At 38.8% G+C, this 20,291-nt stretch overlaps 1 protein-coding gene across 3 annotated transcripts in view; it reads left to right on the top strand.

The window, feature by feature from the left end:
- ARHGAP6 (Rho GTPase activating protein 6) overlaps nucleotides 1-20,291 on the top strand; it is a 317,250-nt gene that overhangs the window by 271,492 nt on the left and 25,467 nt on the right. For all 3 annotated transcript variants that reach the window (XM_066176816.1, XM_066176815.1, XM_066176817.1), the window contains exons 3-5: nucleotides 3,960-4,031; nucleotides 12,371-12,627; nucleotides 17,545-17,740. In XM_066176816.1, the coding sequence (XP_066032913.1) occupies nucleotides 3,960-4,031; nucleotides 12,371-12,627; nucleotides 17,545-17,740 (525 nt within the window). The remainder of the gene's footprint in view (nucleotides 1-3,959; nucleotides 4,032-12,370; nucleotides 12,628-17,544; nucleotides 17,741-20,291) is intronic.

The following is a 20,291-nucleotide window of genomic DNA, read 5'->3' as shown; positions in this document are numbered from 1 at the left end:
ATATCCTCAGTGTGAAATTGGCTTCTCCTTACCTAGTTTGTAGAACCATGGTCTCACTTAGGGACAAGTCTTAGCCTTCAAATGGTCTGTAGAAAATCTGGGATTTGATAGTATAAATGCTAAAAAAATGGTGTTAGTGATGACACTACAGGTGAATTTCAACATTGACCCAAAATATTTAAGTTTTGATAATCTTAGAAGTCAGATTGTTCAATTCTCGTCAAAAGTCAGTAGATCAGTAGAAATACTTTTGTATTCTTTAGGCTGTGTGGTTCACTGGCAGAGTCCTAAAGACATGACCTAATTTTTCAAATAGAAAAGTCTTTTTGGCATTAACTGAACCTGGAAGTGCTCACCACTTTGGAAAAAGAGGTCACGTAGCAATTTAATGTGCACTCAGGAGTTTGATTCTAGACTCTTGGTCTTTTAAATATTCATTGTGCTAGCCTTAATACATAGATGCCTAGGGAGTGATGTATGCATTGCAGTGAAAAATGCAGCAAACATATAAATTAGTAAGTAGTGAACAGATCAAGTCCATTTCTGAAAAACAAACTGATTTGCACAGCTGCCTGCACAGGTGTCCTTCAGGAGAAACAGAATGGATTATCAAAGGAAAAAAAATAAAAAGGAGCTTTCTTCACTGTGACAGTTGTCATTTGAGTGCTTCTCTAGTCTTGCTGATGTTCTTGAATGGAATCTGTTGAAGGAGACAGCAACATCTATTGTTGATCTACAGAAAGAAGACATAAATTGACAATTATATACACAAAAGGCTGAATAACAGCCCAACATCTTTTATCGCTATGTGGTTTAGACTTTTCCAAAGTGGAAATTAAAAATAGCGATCCATCCCTACCTAGTAGTACTTCAGACTGATACAATACTATCTTGCATAAGTATTTTCTAATTAGGTAAAAAACATATAGTTGGTATTAAGCATGTATAATAATGCTTTGCCTGTTTCTCAAGAATGTTTTGGAGATTGAAGACTGCAGCTAATAAGTGTAGGCATTATTATTGTGAATTGGGTTCATTTTATATGTAAAACTGCTGGAGTTGCCTAAGTCTTTAAACACATTATGAATATTTCAGCAATGTTCATGCCTGATGTGCCCTGTATTAACAGTCATTTGAAAACATATTTATATGTACAGTGTATAGACTAATTTATCGTCTCTTTTGCTGGGGAGGAGGAGAACTTGAACTGGCCTCAGACCTCTTGGCAGATCTTCTGAGCTTTAGCTTTTTCACAGCGATTCTTCTCAGCCTTATTTTCATATGCAATTCTTATTTTCTTGCCATGGGGTAAACTGTAAATGTAGATGATCATAGCAAAACACTGCATTTTACATCAAATTTTGATTTTTTCTCTCATTTTTTAATGTCTCAGTAGACTTCAGTGGGATGTCAGAATGTCAGTAAATGGAGTTTTGGAGAATAAGGCTATGTGACTCCAAAGAAATATTAGTCATCTATCAAAAAAAGTCTGTGAAGCAGTAATTTGAATTTATAACATGGAAAATAATTGGGAAATTATTTTTTAGATATAAAGCCAGGACACAGTGGTAGCAGGGAATCTTATAAAAACAAGCTGTACCTTCAGGTGTATGTAAGCAGGCTACCAACTATTCATATTGCCAAGGGGTGCAAGAATTTCTCTTAAAAACTTAAGCTTAGCAACAGAAAATGTCAGAAGGTGTGAAAAGTCTGGGCTTTTCATCAATCAGGATATGACTTTGAGTTATAGCCTTGTCATGTGGCTAAGAAAAAAGGAAAATCTAATCATAGACCATATCAGGCAATGAATTACCACCATTATATTGCTGAACTCTTATCCATCTAGTCAGCCTTATTTCAGAGAGATGAATTCTCACCAGAGCAGGTGTGGGAAAAGGGGATTAATATAATCAACAAATGGCAGTCGTACCTCAAGACAGGAACTGAATATCTGAGTTGTGAGTGCTGGGAACCCTTCCATCCAGGAGGGCTGCTGGTATCCTGTGGTGCATCAGGAAGAGCTTTGCCAGCAGATCAGGGGAGGTGATCCTGCCCATCTCCTCACCCTCAGTGAGGCCAAATCCAGAGTGCTGTGTCCAGTTGTGGGCTCCTCAGTACATGAGAGACAATCAGCTACTGGCAAGGGTCCAGCAAATGGCTACAAAGATGATGAGGGGTCTGGAGCATCTCTCTTTTGAGGAGACACTAAGGGAGTTGGGCCTGTTTAGACTTGAGAAGACTGAGAGGAGATCTCATCAATCCATATAAATATCCCAAAGATGGGTGCCAAGGGGATGATGCCAGACTCTTTGCAGCGGTGTCCAGCAACAGGACATGGAACAATGGCCATTAACTAGAATACGAGAATTTTCACCTCAACATGACAAAGAATTTCTTTACACTGAGGAGGTCAGAACACTGGAACAGGTTGCCCAGGGAGGTTGTGGAGTCTTCCTCTCTGGAGACATTCCAAACTCACCTGGACAAATTTCTGGGTCACCTGCTCCAGGTGACCCTGCCTGGGGGATGGTTGGACTAGGTGATCTCCTAGGAAGGGGCTAGAGATCCCTTGCAACCCCAACCATTCTGTGATTCTGTGGTATCCTGGAAATAACTGCAGAGTGCAAGTGTGCAAGTGGAGTCGGTCCAACCACCATTACAAAAAGTAAAAAGAAATGTTACTTTTAAATTAAAAGGATATTAATTGGCCATAAAAAAGTCAGAATTTGTTGAGCAGTCTGTTGGGTATTGTTCTGGACTTGGTTTTCAGTAGGATTTGAGGGAAAAGTATGGAGAAATAGCTTGTGCTTGTGCTCTCTCATTTCGTCCTAATTGCAAGGAGGAAAGTTCATTAACAAAGATCCATTTCACTCCTTTGTGGTATGTTCCTTGCTATAAAAGACCACTTAAGACACTGGCTTACAAAACTAGAAAAATGTGTTGAGACAGATTACTTGGTGACTCTCTTGCCCTAAAAGTGAAATGGATATGGTGTGCTCATTTTTGCGTTTTTGCCATATTACCAAACCAGTAAGGGAAAAGGTGCATGTTCATTAAACTTTATCTAGAGCAGTGTCTCTGTTAGCATAGCAGTCTCTGTGGTAGACCCTTTATATTGCTTTGGAACTTAAAAAATTCCAAAGGTGCAAGTTAAAGCAGGCCCTTGACTTAATCCCTGGTGTTTGTTGAGACCTAATAAATACAATTCTGTTTTGTTGACTTTTCATTATAAAAGATGCTGCTGAAGGAAATAATGATAGCCAGCCTTTTGATATCATTATTTCAAGAACCAACCTGCCTCTGATATTGCTTAAAATCTTTGGTCCTTAATACCTTAGTGAAAACTTGGACCATATATCGATTGTCAGAACAAAAATCTCTCTGAGGCTCTAATCCATCTGAACCAATCTGGACATGCTGTACCCAGCTGCCAAGCTCCCAGTATGAGTTTAGATCAGATGGGTCATGTGAAGGTGGTCAGCTATCAACCAATTGGTATGGCTGGTATGCAGAACTTTGTCCTGGATGTTAGTAATCCTCCCTTTCCAAATACTACCTTTAGTTCCACACCTGAATCACAGTCTTGTGACCATGGATGAAGGCTATCCAGTGCCTTTTAGGTTTATAGTGCTTTGCTATCAAGGGCATCCAGCAAAAAACCTCCATTGTTAACTCTTCAGTGACCACACACGTGTAAATGTGCCCAGCAGCATGCAGGGGATATGTTTGTGCTCCCCAGTACAGCATCAGTGTTTGGGTGAGCAAAGCCACACTCCTTTGGGCCAGAGGACTGTGACAGTTCCCAGCCTTTGTGAAATGTGCCTCACAACCTTCCTGATCCCCAGTGCTGTGACCTTCGCTCTCCATGTTCCTACAGCTTGTGCAGCAGTTTGTTCAGAGTTACTTCTCTTCACTTACTTCCTTTTTTTTTTTTTCTTTTTTTTTTTTGCCTCTTACAGATGGACAAAAGAGGAAGAAGTCATTAAGAAAGAAACTGGACTCTTTAGGAAAGGAGAAGAACAGAGACAAAGGTAAATGAGTAAATATTTAGTGATCAGGTTTTGCATATGAGGTTAGTTTTACATATGAGATTTCTTTAGTCTGATACATACTTTTTGAAGTAGAATGTTGTTGAACTGATACACTGTCTAAGTATTTATTTTCAAGCTAAAAAGTATGTTTTATCTTTCCTCTTTGACTTTAGTATAACTCAGATCTCTTCAACTGAAAGGTGTTTTTTTGGGTTTGTTTTTTTTTCCCTGAGAAAAAAGGGAAGACATAAAGGACTGCATCTTTTCTCCAATGTTCTTTCTTCTCATTTTCACCATCTAGTGCAGTGTGTGGTCTGTATAACATGATCCAGTTCTTTACCTGCATTTGTGCTCTCAATTTACAAAGCACATAAACACAGCACTGCCCAAGCAAGTCAGTCAGTATGCTTTTCTTTCTTTAACCTTAGGAAAATAGCCATTGTTTAAAAAATATAAATGCTTCGGTGCTACCGATCAGTTGGATTTTAATAAACTCCACATGACATGGATTTACAGATATGGTTGTACTCTTTTGTTTGGACGCTAATCAGCTTTATGGGCTGAGTCCTAATCCAAGACCTGAAGTTGACCTTTAATTCAGAGCTATTTGAACTAAGTCTAAACACTGAGACACTGGAAAGTGTCTGTGAAATTCCATGTAGGTAATTGTGCATCTAATTTTGTGTCCACTTCTGGAAAAGAAGTTCTGGAAAAATGGTTGTAAAACCCAGTATTGATATCCCAGTTTCACAAACATGCACACAAATGCAGGAATTTGTGACAGAGGAATTGACCTGTGTCCTCTGATGCCCTCACTTTTAGTCTAGTTTAGCAGAAGAATGGAACTTTGAAATTCCACTGAAAAAATTAACATCCCCATTTCCAAGTTAGTTTAGATAGGTGCCAAAAAGAATTTTTATTTTAATTGATATTTGTTTGATGACCTATAATACATGATTATTATTTCTTGATTTAAAATTGTTTATTAAAAATATTTGTATTAATCTTTCTAAAACTGAATGTGCTCTGAGACATTGGTTTGATACGTCCAGTGGCTTCCTGTATTATTACATTGCAAGTACTAAACTTTTCATTTGTTTCAGGAATTACCGGGTATATGACTGAGCCACATGCAGGAGGAGTCATTAAGGAAGAGATTTAATGATGTTATAGGCACCTTTTGGGGAAAATCTTTTTTGCGCTGTCCTATTAATGCATTACATTTAGTTACATTGTAATTAGTCAGTCATTGCATTGCTGTGTTTTTTCTGTAGTTATTTGTGCAGATGAGAGTGCAAAGCAACATAGTTCTGTGCAAAACCTGCCCTGCTTTTCAGTGTATTTGCCAGATATTGGTCTTCGTAGGGCCTGTGAGGTGCTCTTCTGCATCAGAAAGTACCACATCCTGCTTTTTAAAATGTCTTGTTTCTCACAGATTTTTGGTGTACTGAAAGCTTTCATCTTTCCTCCCTTAGGGGTACCATGACTTTGGTAGTCTTTGTTGAAAGTTTCTCTTTAGAAGTTCTTTTGAGAGTTAGAATACATTTTGGCTTTTTTTTTTCTCACATTTTTTCATTACTGTAGCATATTTTAACAATGATAAATTGCTTTGATAATTCACCAAAGCCAGAATTTTGCTGTATCACCCAAACTTGGTAGATCTTTGCAGTTGCACTTTCAGTGCACTTTCAGTTGCACCAATGCTCTGTGGTGCAGTGCCTTGAGAAGTGTCCTTTTGGTGATGGATTCAAATCCTTAACCCAAAATTGGTCTTTATTCCACTAAATTCTCTGTTGCCAAAGATCTTTCAAACAATATTTTTTCTTACATTGCCTTGCATTCTTTTGTATTTCCTTACAGCCGTGTTTTATTTCATCTGACCTTTGTTTCTAATAATTATACAGCTGCACCATGTTGAGCACTTCAAGATATTATTTTCTGCTATTACACTTCTGTTCAGGGATTTTCTTGTGTGTCTACCTTGCATGGTAGCGTTTATACTTGATTCAGCTAGCAGGTTAGGGGATATAATTTCTATTCTGAAGGGCTTTCTGAGTACACTTTGCCTTTTAGGGCTCACTAGTTTCCACAGTAAAGGTCAGCACTTTGTACTTACTCATCGTTGTTTAAATTTATCTACTTCCCAGTTTTCAGCCTTGCTGATACTATCTGGTTAACTGGACCAAACATTTTTAGAAATTACTGTGCTGATTCTCCTAATTTTAATTAATTTCTTCTTATTATTATTTGAAATTCAGATACTTCAAACATATACCTGTCTGCTTTTATCCTTTTTCTCCCATCTCTCACTGTTTTATTCTGAGTTATAGAGATGTTTTACATGCACTCACCACTTATAAAATATTATAGGAGCACCCTCTTAGAGGAAAATACACCAGCACTTCTCAAACAGTAGAATCTGTATTTCTCTCCTTCCTTTAGGAAAAACTTGGGTTGGTCAGTATGGGTCCAGGAAATTGGAAGGAGTCACATTCTGAACAGGTTGTGTTAGCAGTGTGAAAAGAAAGGCATATCTGCCCTTACTAGTTGCCAACAGCAAATGTTAGGCAAAAATAGCCTAAATAGCAGCAGGTGGCATCTTACTTGTCAGGTTTTCTGGCCATGGTTGGTTCTGGTGTACTTTTCTCTGCCCTTCTGAGTTACTAAAGATCATCTGCCACTCAGGTACTTGCTGAGCAGACTCTTAATGACAGCAGAGGGAATGACCAACCAGGACTGCTGGTTTGTGCTGTGGGGGCCATCAGCCTGGCACAGGAGGCCACAGAGATGGAAAGCAAAGACCACCATTCTGACCACCAGGGATGCACGATGGAGGCCTCACTGCAGCTCTGGCCTGACAAACCCTCTCCTTTAGCACCAGCATGCACTGAACTCCCCCATGCTGCAGGTTTCTGAGGTCACTCTCTCTGGAGAGGCGCCACCTCTCTCCAGTTTGTGCCCAAGACTGTTCTTCCCCACCCACCCCACCAGGCATCTATACTTCAAAAGCATAACCAAAGGAATAGTATTCATTTTTTCTAGGAGATTTAATAACTTGTATTTTAGAACTCAGTCCAATCTACGGAGTTTTTACTGTCTAAACTTCACATTTTTTTTAGGTGGATCAGTCAATGTGTCTGTTAAGTGAGAGTTTCAGCAACCTGTCAGACTTCTGAAGGCCAATAAAGACACTACAGTAGAATTTAATCATTTTAAATGAGTTTCATATCCTCTTTGTCCTTTTTTATATCTGTCAACATCTCATTAAAAGGGGAGAAATTGTAAAAGAAGTGTGTTTTCAATTGCTATTACATCTCTGAGTAATTCACCAAAGCGGGATATAGCAAAACTTTCTGGATGTAAACAGACTAAACAGGAGAATAACACTCCACCCAGACATTTAAGCAAAATTTTCAGCTTCCATCATTCAAGTGTTTTTGCTTTACCCGGCCTCCTGGTTATTAATGGCCATCATGACCCTCGATCCTACTGTCTACAAGTGTCTCCAAACATTGGCTTTGGCTGCAGACAAACAGTACTCAGGCTGAAGGAGCAGTAACATGTCCCTGCTGCTTGGAATAAGACATTCTCAGGATGCTGTGCATGCTGGCAGCTGGATATTGTTCCCTTCTGAATTCAGTGTTAATTTTTACGGCAGCAGAAGCAGAGTCTTTTGCCATCCCTTGCCAGTGATACGGGTGTCAGCGTAAGCAGGCCTACTTGTAAAGTACACACAGGCATTCCTGAGAGATGTGCCTCCCAGAAATTACTTGTCCTAGAAGATTTTATCAGTAAACCAAGTTTGTTTTGCCTTGGTTCCAGAAAACCCTACAGGTTAACAAAGAGACCTTCTCAGAAATAATAATCACTTGCTATGTGATTCCTTGAGTAACTGAGGATCATCCCTTTTGCTGACATTTCTGCGTGGAATGTAAATGCTTTGCAGGTTCATCTGTGAGACCTTAGCAGAGCTGCTGTGTATGCGGGACTCCCTGAGAAAAGGCCTTCCTGGTAACTCTGTGGCATATGCAAATCCAGAAAATGTTCAATTTTTCTCTTGTTCAAAATTCTTGAAAATGTCTTTTATGTCTTTTACTTCCTATTCATGCTCAGTAAATTAACTTGTATTAATTAATGTTTGCATTTGTTCTTGGCAAATTCAGCCTATTGTGGTGTCCATATACCTTGGCACAGCCTAAGGAGGGAGTTGAATAAATGTAGTTTCTTTTTTATCATCGTTTATCAGAAATTTTTTTAAAAGCCTTCTCACTGCCCTACCATGCATTTATAAAAAAACTTTGAATAAGTTTCTCATGCTTTCTAAGCATAAAAAAGGGGGGGTTAATCAACATGGTGTTATATTTTATACTAAAGTCAAGTAAAGTACCAAATAATCTCTTTAGTTTTTTGTAAAAAAACCCCAGATGTACTCCCAGAAAAAAAAGCTTAAGTAATTGGGAGGGTCCTATATCACTCCTTGAAGGTCAGTGAGCTCCAAGTAGCTGGAGAAGTGATTTTCAGCCACAGAACTGATGCTGAGAACATTGTCTTATCTTCAGTCTCCTGGAGTCACTGCAGGTTTTGAAGAACCTTGAGGTGAAGGGAGATTTGCAGTTCCTATTATGGACTGAGGTTTCTGTTTTCCTTGTTTTCTGCTTCCATCACTGTCTTTACAGATCTGAAATAATTGATTTCAGTTAACAAAACAGAGTTACCCTGTCTGCCTATCTTGGGAATTTGACTTAAAGATCCCATTTAAATATCCCTTTAAAAACATGTTATTCTCTGATATCTGTTCCTGTCATTTAAACAGATGTGGTACAAGCACCTTAGTAAATCTTGGTCACAGGATATTAGTAACCTAAAACCAGCATTTATGATGTACTTAATAAAAAACTCTGATTGCTGAGGACACTAGTTACTTTTCACTTTATTAGTATTGAAAGACTCATTAGAATCTAGAATATAGACCTCACTGGTTCTTAACAGACTGTTAAGTTCTGTGGGATGGAAAGCAGTTTTCACCAGCTGAAACTTCAGAGAAGTCTTCTAAACTGTATTTGGATAGGGTGACATGAAGTCAAGTAAGCTATAACCATGTGGGTCAACATCCTGAATATTATCATTTGATTAGCAAAAAGGAGGATTTGGGATCACTGAAACTCTTATTTGATCTGGCTACAAATTTTTCTGTGACATGCTGCTTTTTATTAGAAAATGATGATTTACCACCAAAGAAAGATTTCCTAGGAACGTATCGGTTTCAATCAAAATTTTGTTAAGAAACTTGCCTCAGCTGCAAGATTGACTTTCTGGTAAGAGAAGTTATGCACTTCTCCAAAACAGTAAATTGTCTCCTTTGCCAGTAAACACTGAAAACTGAGTGTATTAAAAGTGGTGCTGGCTAAGGATATGAGTCTGTTTCCAAGCCGATTGCCCAATCTGCCAGTTTGTTTCACATTTTTACATGTTACTTTTTGTACAACATCTTTTTAAGCTGCCCAGTCTCGTCACTGAATAAGTGATCAATTTTTTCTTGAGTTTACAGGGAATAACTAACTTAGTAGCTTTGGCACTCAGTATATATACAACAGACCAAGGTTTGAGCCACTGCTTTAAGGTACATTACTTCATGCAAAAGAAACCTCTCTGCCAGAGGGGATCCCCAGCCTACAGCTGTAAAAAGGCAGTTGGTCCTTTCTTTCTTGTGAGACCAAAGCCTCAAACCTACACATCTTGTGACCTGAGTTAGTGCCCTTTCTCTGCCATCCATGGGTTGCTAATTACTTCACATGAATCCAGCTTTTTTTTTAATGAATCTGAAATGTCAGAAGGGCTGACATTCACTCTCATTACCTGTCTGACAAGGGTGTTGTTGGGATTGAATGCTTCTGCAGTGTGGTGGGTAAGAACATGCTCCCTGCCACCACAGCCCATGGTGCAAGCACACACACATTTTGGTGGGAACTTGAGGCTGTAGGCAGTCTGCTGAGGGGGCAACTGATTCTCTTAATTTCAACAAATGAGCAAAACATTACTGGGTTTGCCAACTCTTTAACGTAATTACCAATGCCAGCCAGCACCACTACCATCTGTATTTAGTCTGAAATTCAGCCAGTTGGTTTTCATCCAGTTCCACGTCTCTGCCAGACACTGAGAAATCGAGGAAGCGATATGTGTCCTCTGAGAAGGCCTACATCAGAGCAGCCTGGCGTAGAGAGAGCCTCATTGTCCTTTCTCTGGCCCACATTGAGCAAGAACAATTAAAAACCTGGAATCCCACATCTGAGAGTTTCCAAGGAGGAGCAACACCTACCTCAAAATGCCAGCCTTCACATACTGAAGTCAGGGAGAGGGTCATTTTAATGAAACTTGTTTAATGAAGCAGTGCTGAGATCTCGTCTCCTGGTGATCTTGCCCCAGCTGATGTAGGATCAGTGGCACCAGCATGCTGTTGGTTATCACATGAGCTAAATACTGCTGTCCTCTCCTAATTTGAAGCTCTGATCCAAAGCAGAGAAATATACTGTGTGGGGTTTTCTCAGGAAATGTTGTAGAAGGACAAAGAAAAAGGGGTGCTGGGAGTATAACAAAGCACCCAGTCAGACAGCCAGAAGGGGACACATGTTGCATATGTGCATTTCAAATTTGTCATCTTAAATGTTCATTAGAAAGATAATTCAGAACAGTCAAAAAAATTAACATTAATACTGTCATAATTTTGTGGGCACACTCTGCTGAGTACAGGAGGGAAAGGTCTAACTGAACTCAAACTGGCAATCCTTGCATTGCTTGATATGTGTGTGATGATGTTCTTTCTTGTCCTAAATTACATGCAGATGGCTTTAGGTGTCATTCTACTCGTAGGTCACTTCCAGAGTGACTTGATATATGAGGCTCTGATTCCTGATTTAGTTTTGTCTGGCCACCAAAGTTATTTCATGTCTTAACATTTCATGCATCTAAAGAGCAGGAATGTTCCTACCAAATCAGAACAATGGGCTGTTATTTCTTTAGTCTGATGGACTAGTAGTGTCCTCATTCAAGATTCTTAAAATATCCTCTTCTTTTCAATGCCTTGCTTTAATCCAAATCCAGATACAATTTGGAAGTGTGATCAAAGACCTAAAAAGACTTAAAATCCCAGGAGGAGTTTTGTCCTTTAATTATTTACACCATTGTGGCAAAAGAGAAGTGTAGTATATAAGAGTTTTTATGGGTGCTTCTTTTTTTTATAATTCCTTTTTTGATGCTTAAAGAAATTCAGTTTTAATCTCTGGTGCTTTATTTATTCCTGATACGAGCAGGTCTGAAGCTGGAACCTAGCCAAAGTTGCACTAATTTTCACCAGGATGAATAGCATCAATAGCTATGTTTTTCTTTTCTTCGGAGCACAAACTAGTTCTAGTTGCAAATCTGTCTCAGTGGTTTTGCTTCTGCTAATCTTGCATAAGTCTGATTTGAAAATTATTGATGAGAATGTCATTGTTGCTGACTGATTCACTGTAAAAAATTTTTCCATTTTGTAAAATATTTAAACATTTTACTTCGAGACCTGAGATATATGCTGGGTTTGTACATTACAATTATATTGATGTGAGATAGCATTATGTTTGTTTTCTTAACTGAGACAAACGTGTTCCCCTGTATTTCCATGTGTCCATGCTTTTTTACCATTGTAAAGGAACTTTATACTGATATACCACCATTAAACAGGTTTAATCTTACCAGTATTTAAAACAGTATAGTTCTTGAATGAAATTAAAACTATATCCTTGAAGGTTTGCTCTGAGTAGTGAATGTACTTTAAAGCTCTCTGCACAGGTAGGTTCATACTCTTCTGAACTGTAGTGAAACCCGTGCCACATGCCGGCACCTTTTGACTCTGGTGCCCTACAGCATTTATGAAGAAGGAGCCTGGTGAAAGAATCTGAAACATGAGGGAGAGCTTTGGCACAGTCCAATGAGGCTCCCCAGTCTCAGGATGGTTACCAGAGCTTCTGATGCCCCTCTGTACCATCTACATGTAACCAGAAGTGCCCAACTTCAGTTACTTTTGGTGGAAGCTAACATCTTAATTAGATCTGATCTCAAGTGATTTTCCAAGATTCTGTGCAGTGTATCCTGCATTATGGGTCTAGAAATATGATTCAGATACCATAGGCTACAATTACCTGGCGCTGTTGTTGTTGTTATTACTGAGTCCAATACTTCAATGAAATTACAGTGTATTTAAAGGGACTTAAGATTGTTTTTCTTAACAACATCAGAGTTAATTATTTTTGTACTAAATAAATATCAGATGTTTGGTAACTGTTAAGGGTTTGTTGTTGTTGCAGAATTTATTCCCCAGGCTTTTGGAATGCCTTTGTCTCAAGTGATTGCTAATGACCGGGCCTACAAGCTCAAGCAAGACTCTCAGAGAGAAGAGCAAAAAGATGTTTCGGATTTTGTGGCCTTTCTCTTGCCATTCGGAACTAAAAGGCAGAACAAAGAACTTTCAAGCAGTAACTCATCTCTCAGCTCAACGTCGGAAACACCGAATGAATCCACTTCTCCCAACACACCTGAGCCAGCGCCACGAGCAAGGAGGCGTGTGAGTAGCCACATCACAATGGGGTGTGTGATTGCAGGTCCAGAGGGTCTAGCTGGACCCGGAAAAACCTGCTCTGTGTGTCGACTGTGGAATACTTTTTGTTCAAATAGTGGGGTTTTTTCAGTTGGAAGTCAGCCTCATCAACATCAGAAAACTCTCAGCTGTAGTGGGGATCTTCTTTTGCTGATGGTGAAAAGATCATGTAGACTCTGTGAGTCTGTAACAGATCGCAAAGAGGCAGAGAGATTAGAAGTCTTCCTGTTTGCTCCCTTTCTCCACCTCCTTGTGTCTAAGTCTTTCTATTTAACAAATTCCATCTTGTAGTAGTTTGAAGGCAAAACAAATGAGAGGCTCCAAGTCAGAGATACAATTTAATAGGAAAAAAGAAAAAAGGAAAGAAAGTAAAATAAAATCGATGCAATAATACAAAAGACCGCTGACAGAGTCAGAATACAACCTGAGCGTAGTGATGGAAGCAGTCCAGATGAGGTGGTCTTCCTGAAGCAGTGATCCTGTAGAAAGGTCTGGTAGCTCGGGTCCTCTGGGAATCCAGTGGGTAAGCGCCCCTCTGGTGTTCAGAGTCTCAGCTTATATCCAGGCTGGAATGCTTGGTTTCTCCCTCTGGGCGGAGCATCCCACAATGGGATGGTGAGTCATGTGATAAGGCCTGATGGGCCCATTAACAGGAGGTAGTCCAGGAGGGGGTTATCTGTGAGCTGTGTAGCAAAGGTGCTGATGGGCCCATTAACAGAAGATAAGCCAGAGTGGAGGAGGCAGGGAGCACTGCCTCACCTGGTTTCAACAGTTCATGAAGATGGTGATAGAATATACTTCAACCCAGGACACATCTATCTTCAACCGATTTTTTTTCAGCATGAAAAGTCAAATCTATGTGTTTGATATTCATAGCTATACTTATCTTAATCTAGCTTTAACCTGATAATAATCCCTATCCTTTTATTAATAAAAATCCTCATGGTTCAACCCATATCATATCCTCTGTGGTAAGGAAGGAGTTGTCAGACTTGATTTGTACCAGGGTCTTCGAAGGATGTTTCTGCATGCAGGCTATGAAGATGCCTTTGACAGCAAAACACAGAGTGATGTGTTTGGGTTGAATATTAATCCACATGTAAAATTGATTATTTCTTAGCATAAATCTGTTCCTTGTAAGTAAATTTTATGCTCTGAATTTTCCAGTTCTACAGTTAAAATTTTGAATAAAACCTTTTAAAGAAACCTGAGGTACAAGAACAGACTCTGGAAAAGAAAGTAGTTTCTTAAGAATCTCACCTTCTTTCATCATTAGGATAAAACCTGCTTCATAGAAATTCTCTGTTGGGCTCTTCAAACCAGGGTTTAAGAGGGGTAGAACTGGAGTAAATTACAAATTGAGAGAAGGCAGAAGGCACGTCATGGGGCTCTTTGTTCGTCTGGCTGCTAGCTGAAGCTCGAAATGTCTATATTCTGTCTGCAAAACTGAAAGCATGATGTTTTCAGTCTTGTATGTGCATTAATGCACATCTGTTGGTCTGTGCAAACCATGTGAACAGACACTTGTGCTCACATGAAAGTGCCAATCAACTTGATGAAGTGTAAAGGGAAGCCCATTAACTTCTTTCAGTATTTGGCAGTCAGTGACAAAAAATAAAAGTTCATTGTATGTACTCATTGGCTTCAGAACCCTTCTTTCATAGAAGCGAAAGATAACTCATGTGTCCAGAGGTGAGTCATCTGCTGTTCTTTTCATGAAGTGTGATGAGATTTCTGACATGCATTTGACTAGTGAGTAAGCAGAAGAACATGGATCTTTTGGTACATCCATAGAGATCCATCAGGACCAAGTTCCTAGAAGCTGAGCGAGGGTTTTGCTTGTTTCGTTTGTTTGGATAGTTGGTTAGTTTTAGGGGGTTTTTTTTGTCAGTACTGGCGTTGCAGCTTTCAGAGTGCCGAATTAGAGCCTTTAGTCCATAGCCATGAGGATGCAGAAGGACATGGTTCACCTACAGAGAGGTAAGAGTAGACATAGTGGTAAGGTGGGCAGTATGACATGAGGCAGCTGGCATTTTCTCTAGGGAATTGTTAATGAATTGATTATTAATTAGTTAATGAATTGATAATTATTTAACATTAATATCAACTCACATCCCATATCTTGTCTGTCTTTATCATTCTGTTTATCAGTGCACTTACATCTCTGCCCTGAGCTTATTTAGGGGATGATAAGGAAGTCTGCACTTATCTTTTATCTCTTGAACACCATTGCACTGTTTGTTTTCAACTGACAAATGCTTACAAAAGATTTAAAAAGTTATTTGTTAGTGCATGCAACTGATACAACCAATTTATCATAAAAATGCTGCACAGATACCTGGAGTGCAGTCCTTTTAAACTTAAACTGGAGGGATTGTTTATCCTTGCATCATTCACTTCTTTGCATCTGTGTCATTCACTTTTGTGTATTTCATTGAGTCTTCAAACACTCAGCTGAGACTTTCAGTAAGACGAAGAAGGTAATGCTGGCTGCAGAGCTCATAGTGTGAGTGCTGTGGTTCTCTCTCCTCTAGCAGCTGGACAAAAATCACTGTTGCTACATTTTTTGTGTAAGATTTTTGCCCGCAGTTGGAAGTTGAGACTTTAAATTCCACTTTTCTTCGTGTTTCTGTGTGCTCGCCTTAAGACTTACCCAGCGTATTTAGATTTTGAACTCGTCATGGGGGAGCAGGTACTGGTATCCATTATGTGCAAAGGCAGTGCCTGGTCGATGGAACTTGATTTTCTTTAGTTGCTGGCACTGCAGTTCAGGTATCTCACTGTGTGTGTTGCTAGACCTGGAGCAGTGGGCAGTGGTCTGCACAGTTTCCTCCTGCACTGTTCCTCAGCAGTCAGGTAGGTCTGTCTGAGCCCACACTAATAGGTCTGGCTGAGCTTGAGCTGGATCCTTGGAGTGTGTTGGTAATGTTTTCTTGTGCACTTTGTAAAATCAGAGCTGGCCTGAGCTTGGTATTGCCAAGCAGTGACTTCAGTTATTGAACTCAAGGTCACTCTTCCTAAAGCCAGCTCAGTGTGCTGGCTAATCCACAACTTTGATAAAATGCCCAAGGACCATGTTGAACTGACAGTATTTGCATCTATTTTAGGGATCTGAATCCAAATTAAGTGACTCTGATAACGATTTATGAGGTGAGGATGCTTTGCAGACAGGAAAGGGCCAGTAAAAGCCGGGTATAAAAGCAGACACCTATCACACAGGGGCTGCAGTGGTGAGGGTGGGGTTAGGATTTTCAGTGTCAATTGATTCATTTGATAGTTGGAATGCCAAACTCTTAAATAAAATCAGAATATCATTCAGTTGGAATTTTACACACATGGATCATAGCCAGAGGTTCTTGTTTGGTTTGGATGGGTTTTTTGTTTGAGTTTTTGTTTCCTGTTGGCAGGAAATGGTAAAAGGAATCAAGCAGATGTACTTTTGAGAGACATCAGAAATAAAGGTCAAAAGTTGCATTCTAAAGGATCTAGTAATTGTTTATAGTAATGTGGGTAAAAAAAAATCTAAAAACTTCACTGTATTTCATTTATGCATCTACCATGAGTTACAAGAAACAGAGCTATACCTGATAAGTTAAATGGGGGTTTTTTTAAGGTATTATGAACTAAAAATTTCTCAATGAGTTTGAAATCTCAGCGGACTTAATGTGAGTTTTACCTATGAGTTGAAAATCTTCATACAGTTCAGTTGGCTGGGCTGATGGAACAAAATACTTCTAGAGCTTGAAATTCCCTTGTAAGCAATTGTACAATTCTCATATAATAGACGTAGAGCTCTGACTAGCAGTCTATAAATTACCTGCCAGCAGAACAGTGTGGTGTTAACAAACTATAGTTGTCAGAAAAGTTTAGAGTAGGAATTTACATTTTCTTTATTATTTCTTACATGCTGCATCCTTATAAAGTACATTTTAAGTTATGGTAAAATTTATGCTTTGTTTCAGAAAGAAAATAATTTACAACAGATATTTTTATTAGGAATAAAACCCAAATTTTTTCTTTGTGTTTTATTATTATTGTTAGACTACATGTAATCTAGAATGGTTTTGCCTCATAAGTGTAATAAAAATTGAGAGAAATGGTAATTTTGAAGTGGCAGTAATCCTGTGCTTTGAAAAAGAGGTCTTGTTTTTAAGGTGTGAAAATGGAAACATGCCATAAACCTCCTGCTGCTTGTGCGGCTTTATCCTTTCCAGACTGTTTGAACTTCTGCAGCTTGCTGGAATCCAAGCCTGGCTTTGAAAGCTTTCATTGGAGTTTTAATGATTTTAAAATATTAAGATATGTAAAGTAGAATTATTTAAAAAATATTACTGTAAACTTCTCTGGTGTATCTTCGTTCTGTGGTAGAATGGGATTATTTCAAACTCCATAGGTGTATGTATTTGTGATATTAACTGTTAACTGTATATAGTTGTAAATAATTTTGCATAAATTTCACTGATACAATGATCCAAGCTACAGAAGAAGTAGGCTGTAAGATGTAAAAATATCTATATGTCTCCATGCACATGGATATGGTACTGTTGAGGTGCACCCACAGACCATGATTCATCCTTGCCCTGCAGTATGTGTAGGCTTACAACAATAAAAAGATGGAGTGAATGAGTGGAAAGCATTTTGTTTTTTCAGTATTTTAATTTGTATTCCTTGTAATAGGATAATAATAACATCGGTACCATAGCAATTTTTCTTATCCATTACAGTGGTATTATAACTTTGTTAACTTATAAAAATGTTGTAGCTAACTGTATTTTTGTATTAGTTTGTTTAAAATGCAGGTAGGCAAATGTCTTTGTTTGACATCCTGTGATTCTGAGTCTGCCCCAGCCCGACTGATTATTCGTGTGTGTGTGTATTTTACAGGGCGCAATGTCTGTGGACTCTATTACAGATCTTGATGACAATCACTCAAGATTGTTGGAAGCTCTCCAGCTCTCTTTGCCAGCAGAAGCCCAGAGCAAGAAAGAAAAGGCCAGAGATAAGAAACTAAGCCTGAACCCTATTTACAGGCAGGTTCCTCGGCTTGTAGATAGCTGCTGCCAGCACTTGGAAAAGCATGGTAAGAATATTTTGTTTTCCCAGGAGTGGCAGATGTATTTTTACTATAATATAAATAAATTCCTATTATGAGAAGTAGGTATATGCTTCCATTTGTAAGGACATCTTTGAAAACTAGACATTTTCCCTCCTGTTTTGCCTCTTGCAAAAAATACTGTCTCACAAGTAATTCGTACATGATAATGTACATGATAACCTCCCAAACTGAAGATCTATGCTACAAGCTTCTAAACTGGCCCATAGAGCACAGGGATAGAGGCTTTTCTTGGAGGTCACTCATCTTGTACTGGGGTGCTCAGCTCTGCAGAAACAGCTCTTCACACCCCACAGGTTTACCTGTACCTTCAGAATAAAGTCTGAAATGCGCCAGTCAGTCTGGAGTCATTCTTCACAACCAGTGGATCTTAAGGTGGGAGATGAACTGTTTATACTGTAGTGCAAGACTTTTGATATTTGAAGATAGGGGCTCAGAATAAGAAAGAATTCCATGCTAAATATATATTAAGCTTCAAGAAGCCTGTTTACTGCAAGGCTTGAAGGCTGATTACTCAGTTTGTCTCTGACTTGATTCCTCCTAACCAGCCTCAGGCTCAGGCCTGCTGTCTCCAAAGGAAATTACAGACTTCTGCCAGTGTTCTTCATATGTGCTCATGATTGTTCAGACACAAGCCTCCCACATCTTTACATAATGCAGAAACAATGGTCAATCTAGGTATCTGCTCACCATCTCTGCCAATGTATCTTAGCCTTGTAAAGTTTTTTAATGATAATTGAATAACTTGGCCACAGCGAGATGGAGTTATCACATGGCCAAATAATCAACAAACCACAAAATAATGGTGATTTTAACAGCAAATGATGTATTTGATGCTAATTTAACCAGCAAGAAATCATTTACTAACTCTGAAGGAAAGGCTTTTGTAGATGAGGGACTTCAATTTAAATAATACTGAGCTTTCACAATTCATAACTGAAAACTATCTTCCTTACAAATGTATCAAGGAACACTGTTAGTCTTTTACAGAGGTTAGATACCATGGCTGGCAAGTAAGCATGGGATGATTAAGTTTGAGATTAATGACTTCCATCCCTTTAAGCAAAGGTAGCTGAGTTTGGAGAACATAAAAGTATAAGTCAGCCAAAAAAGCCATCCAGCTGAGTATCATTTGGATAGTGTGATTTTATGTCACCTGATCATCTGCGAAAATTTTTTTAATCCTCTTTACGTACTGTCATAACAAAGTTTTTTCTTTGTGATGCTCTTTACAAAAATATTTGCTTTATATTGAAGTTTCCTTTTAAAGGAAATTTATGATGGTTTATTGTGCATTGTTTAAGAGTAAACTATAATATACCACAGTGCAATAATCTGATTTAATCTGCTGTCCACAAGACAGTCATTGTAACTGAGAGAAATTTAAAGATGGTAGAAGATGGACACTGTAGCAACATCATTCGAGGCTATATGATGGACCAAGTTGCTGATTCTGAAAATACTTACCTGTATGCATAAGTCCGTTATCAGCAACAAATCACCAGCAGTTTCTGATGAATGAAAGGATAATTTTGAGCATTATATGACAAAAAATGGTTATGTTTTTAGACATGAAAGCCTCTGTCCTTGTTCACCTTTCCCATTTTCCCTGGGATTATGTCCCAAAGGTATAAAGGCCTGGCTTTGTTTAGACCTGCAGTGTAGGACAAACACTGTATATCTTTGTAGGAGTGGGTAAGCAGCCTGCAGGTTTTGCCCACTCCATCTCAGATGATTCCCTGCCAATGTTCCTGGGTTTACTAAATGATAGTCCATCAATGTAATTTTCTGTTAACCAAAGAGTGAAGATTTAAAAAGAGGTGTTATGTTAAGACTAAAATCTAAAAAGCAAAATCCTATCTGAATTTCTCTGATGAAGATCTGCAACTCCAAATACTGCTCAAGGTGACACATCTCCATCAAGCATGTGTAGCCTAATGGCTGTCAAAAGGCATTTTTTTCACAAGGTAATTAAACATCTCTTATATGTCAGTAGAGATTAGAGCTGCAGAGTAGCCCTTGTTAGCCCATAAACTTCCAAGTTTATAGATAATTTCATCCCTTTTACGGAAGTGTATAACCATGTAAAATTATACTATGTACACAGGTACGTGAGGCTCTAAAATTCCCACTCACATTGTTATTGCTAAAGACCATGTCACCTCTCAAATTTTTCTGGTCCTGTTAGTCTTCAAGATATGTCCATTTGAGAACCACATATATCATCATGTGTTGTATTTGTGCTGGCTTTCTACAGGGCTAGAAGAAGATTTGCACTGTGATGGTATGAAACAGTGGGCAACACCGATTTCCTGATCACTTTAAGTCTAAATGACTAAATGACATTTCTGCACTTTGCCTAAAAGTGCAACAACAATGCTTCTTTATAGCTTTCCCTTTATATAATAGCTGCTCCCACCTTATAGACTGCACACACCTCCCAGCTGAAGTTCTTCCCTCTCATAGTCTGCCTGAGTGCCCGATTTATGTACCTTTGAAGGAGATTCTCAACTTTGTC

Source organism: Chamaea fasciata, unplaced genomic scaffold, assembly GCF_029207755.1.
Source record: "Chamaea fasciata isolate MVZ Bird 193981 ecotype frontalis unplaced genomic scaffold, bChaFas1.0.hap1 SCAF_2, whole genome shotgun sequence".
NCBI classification, from domain to species: Eukaryota; Metazoa; Chordata; class Aves; order Passeriformes; family Sylviidae; genus Chamaea; species Chamaea fasciata.
This window is presented reverse-complemented; position numbering and strand designations above follow the sequence as displayed.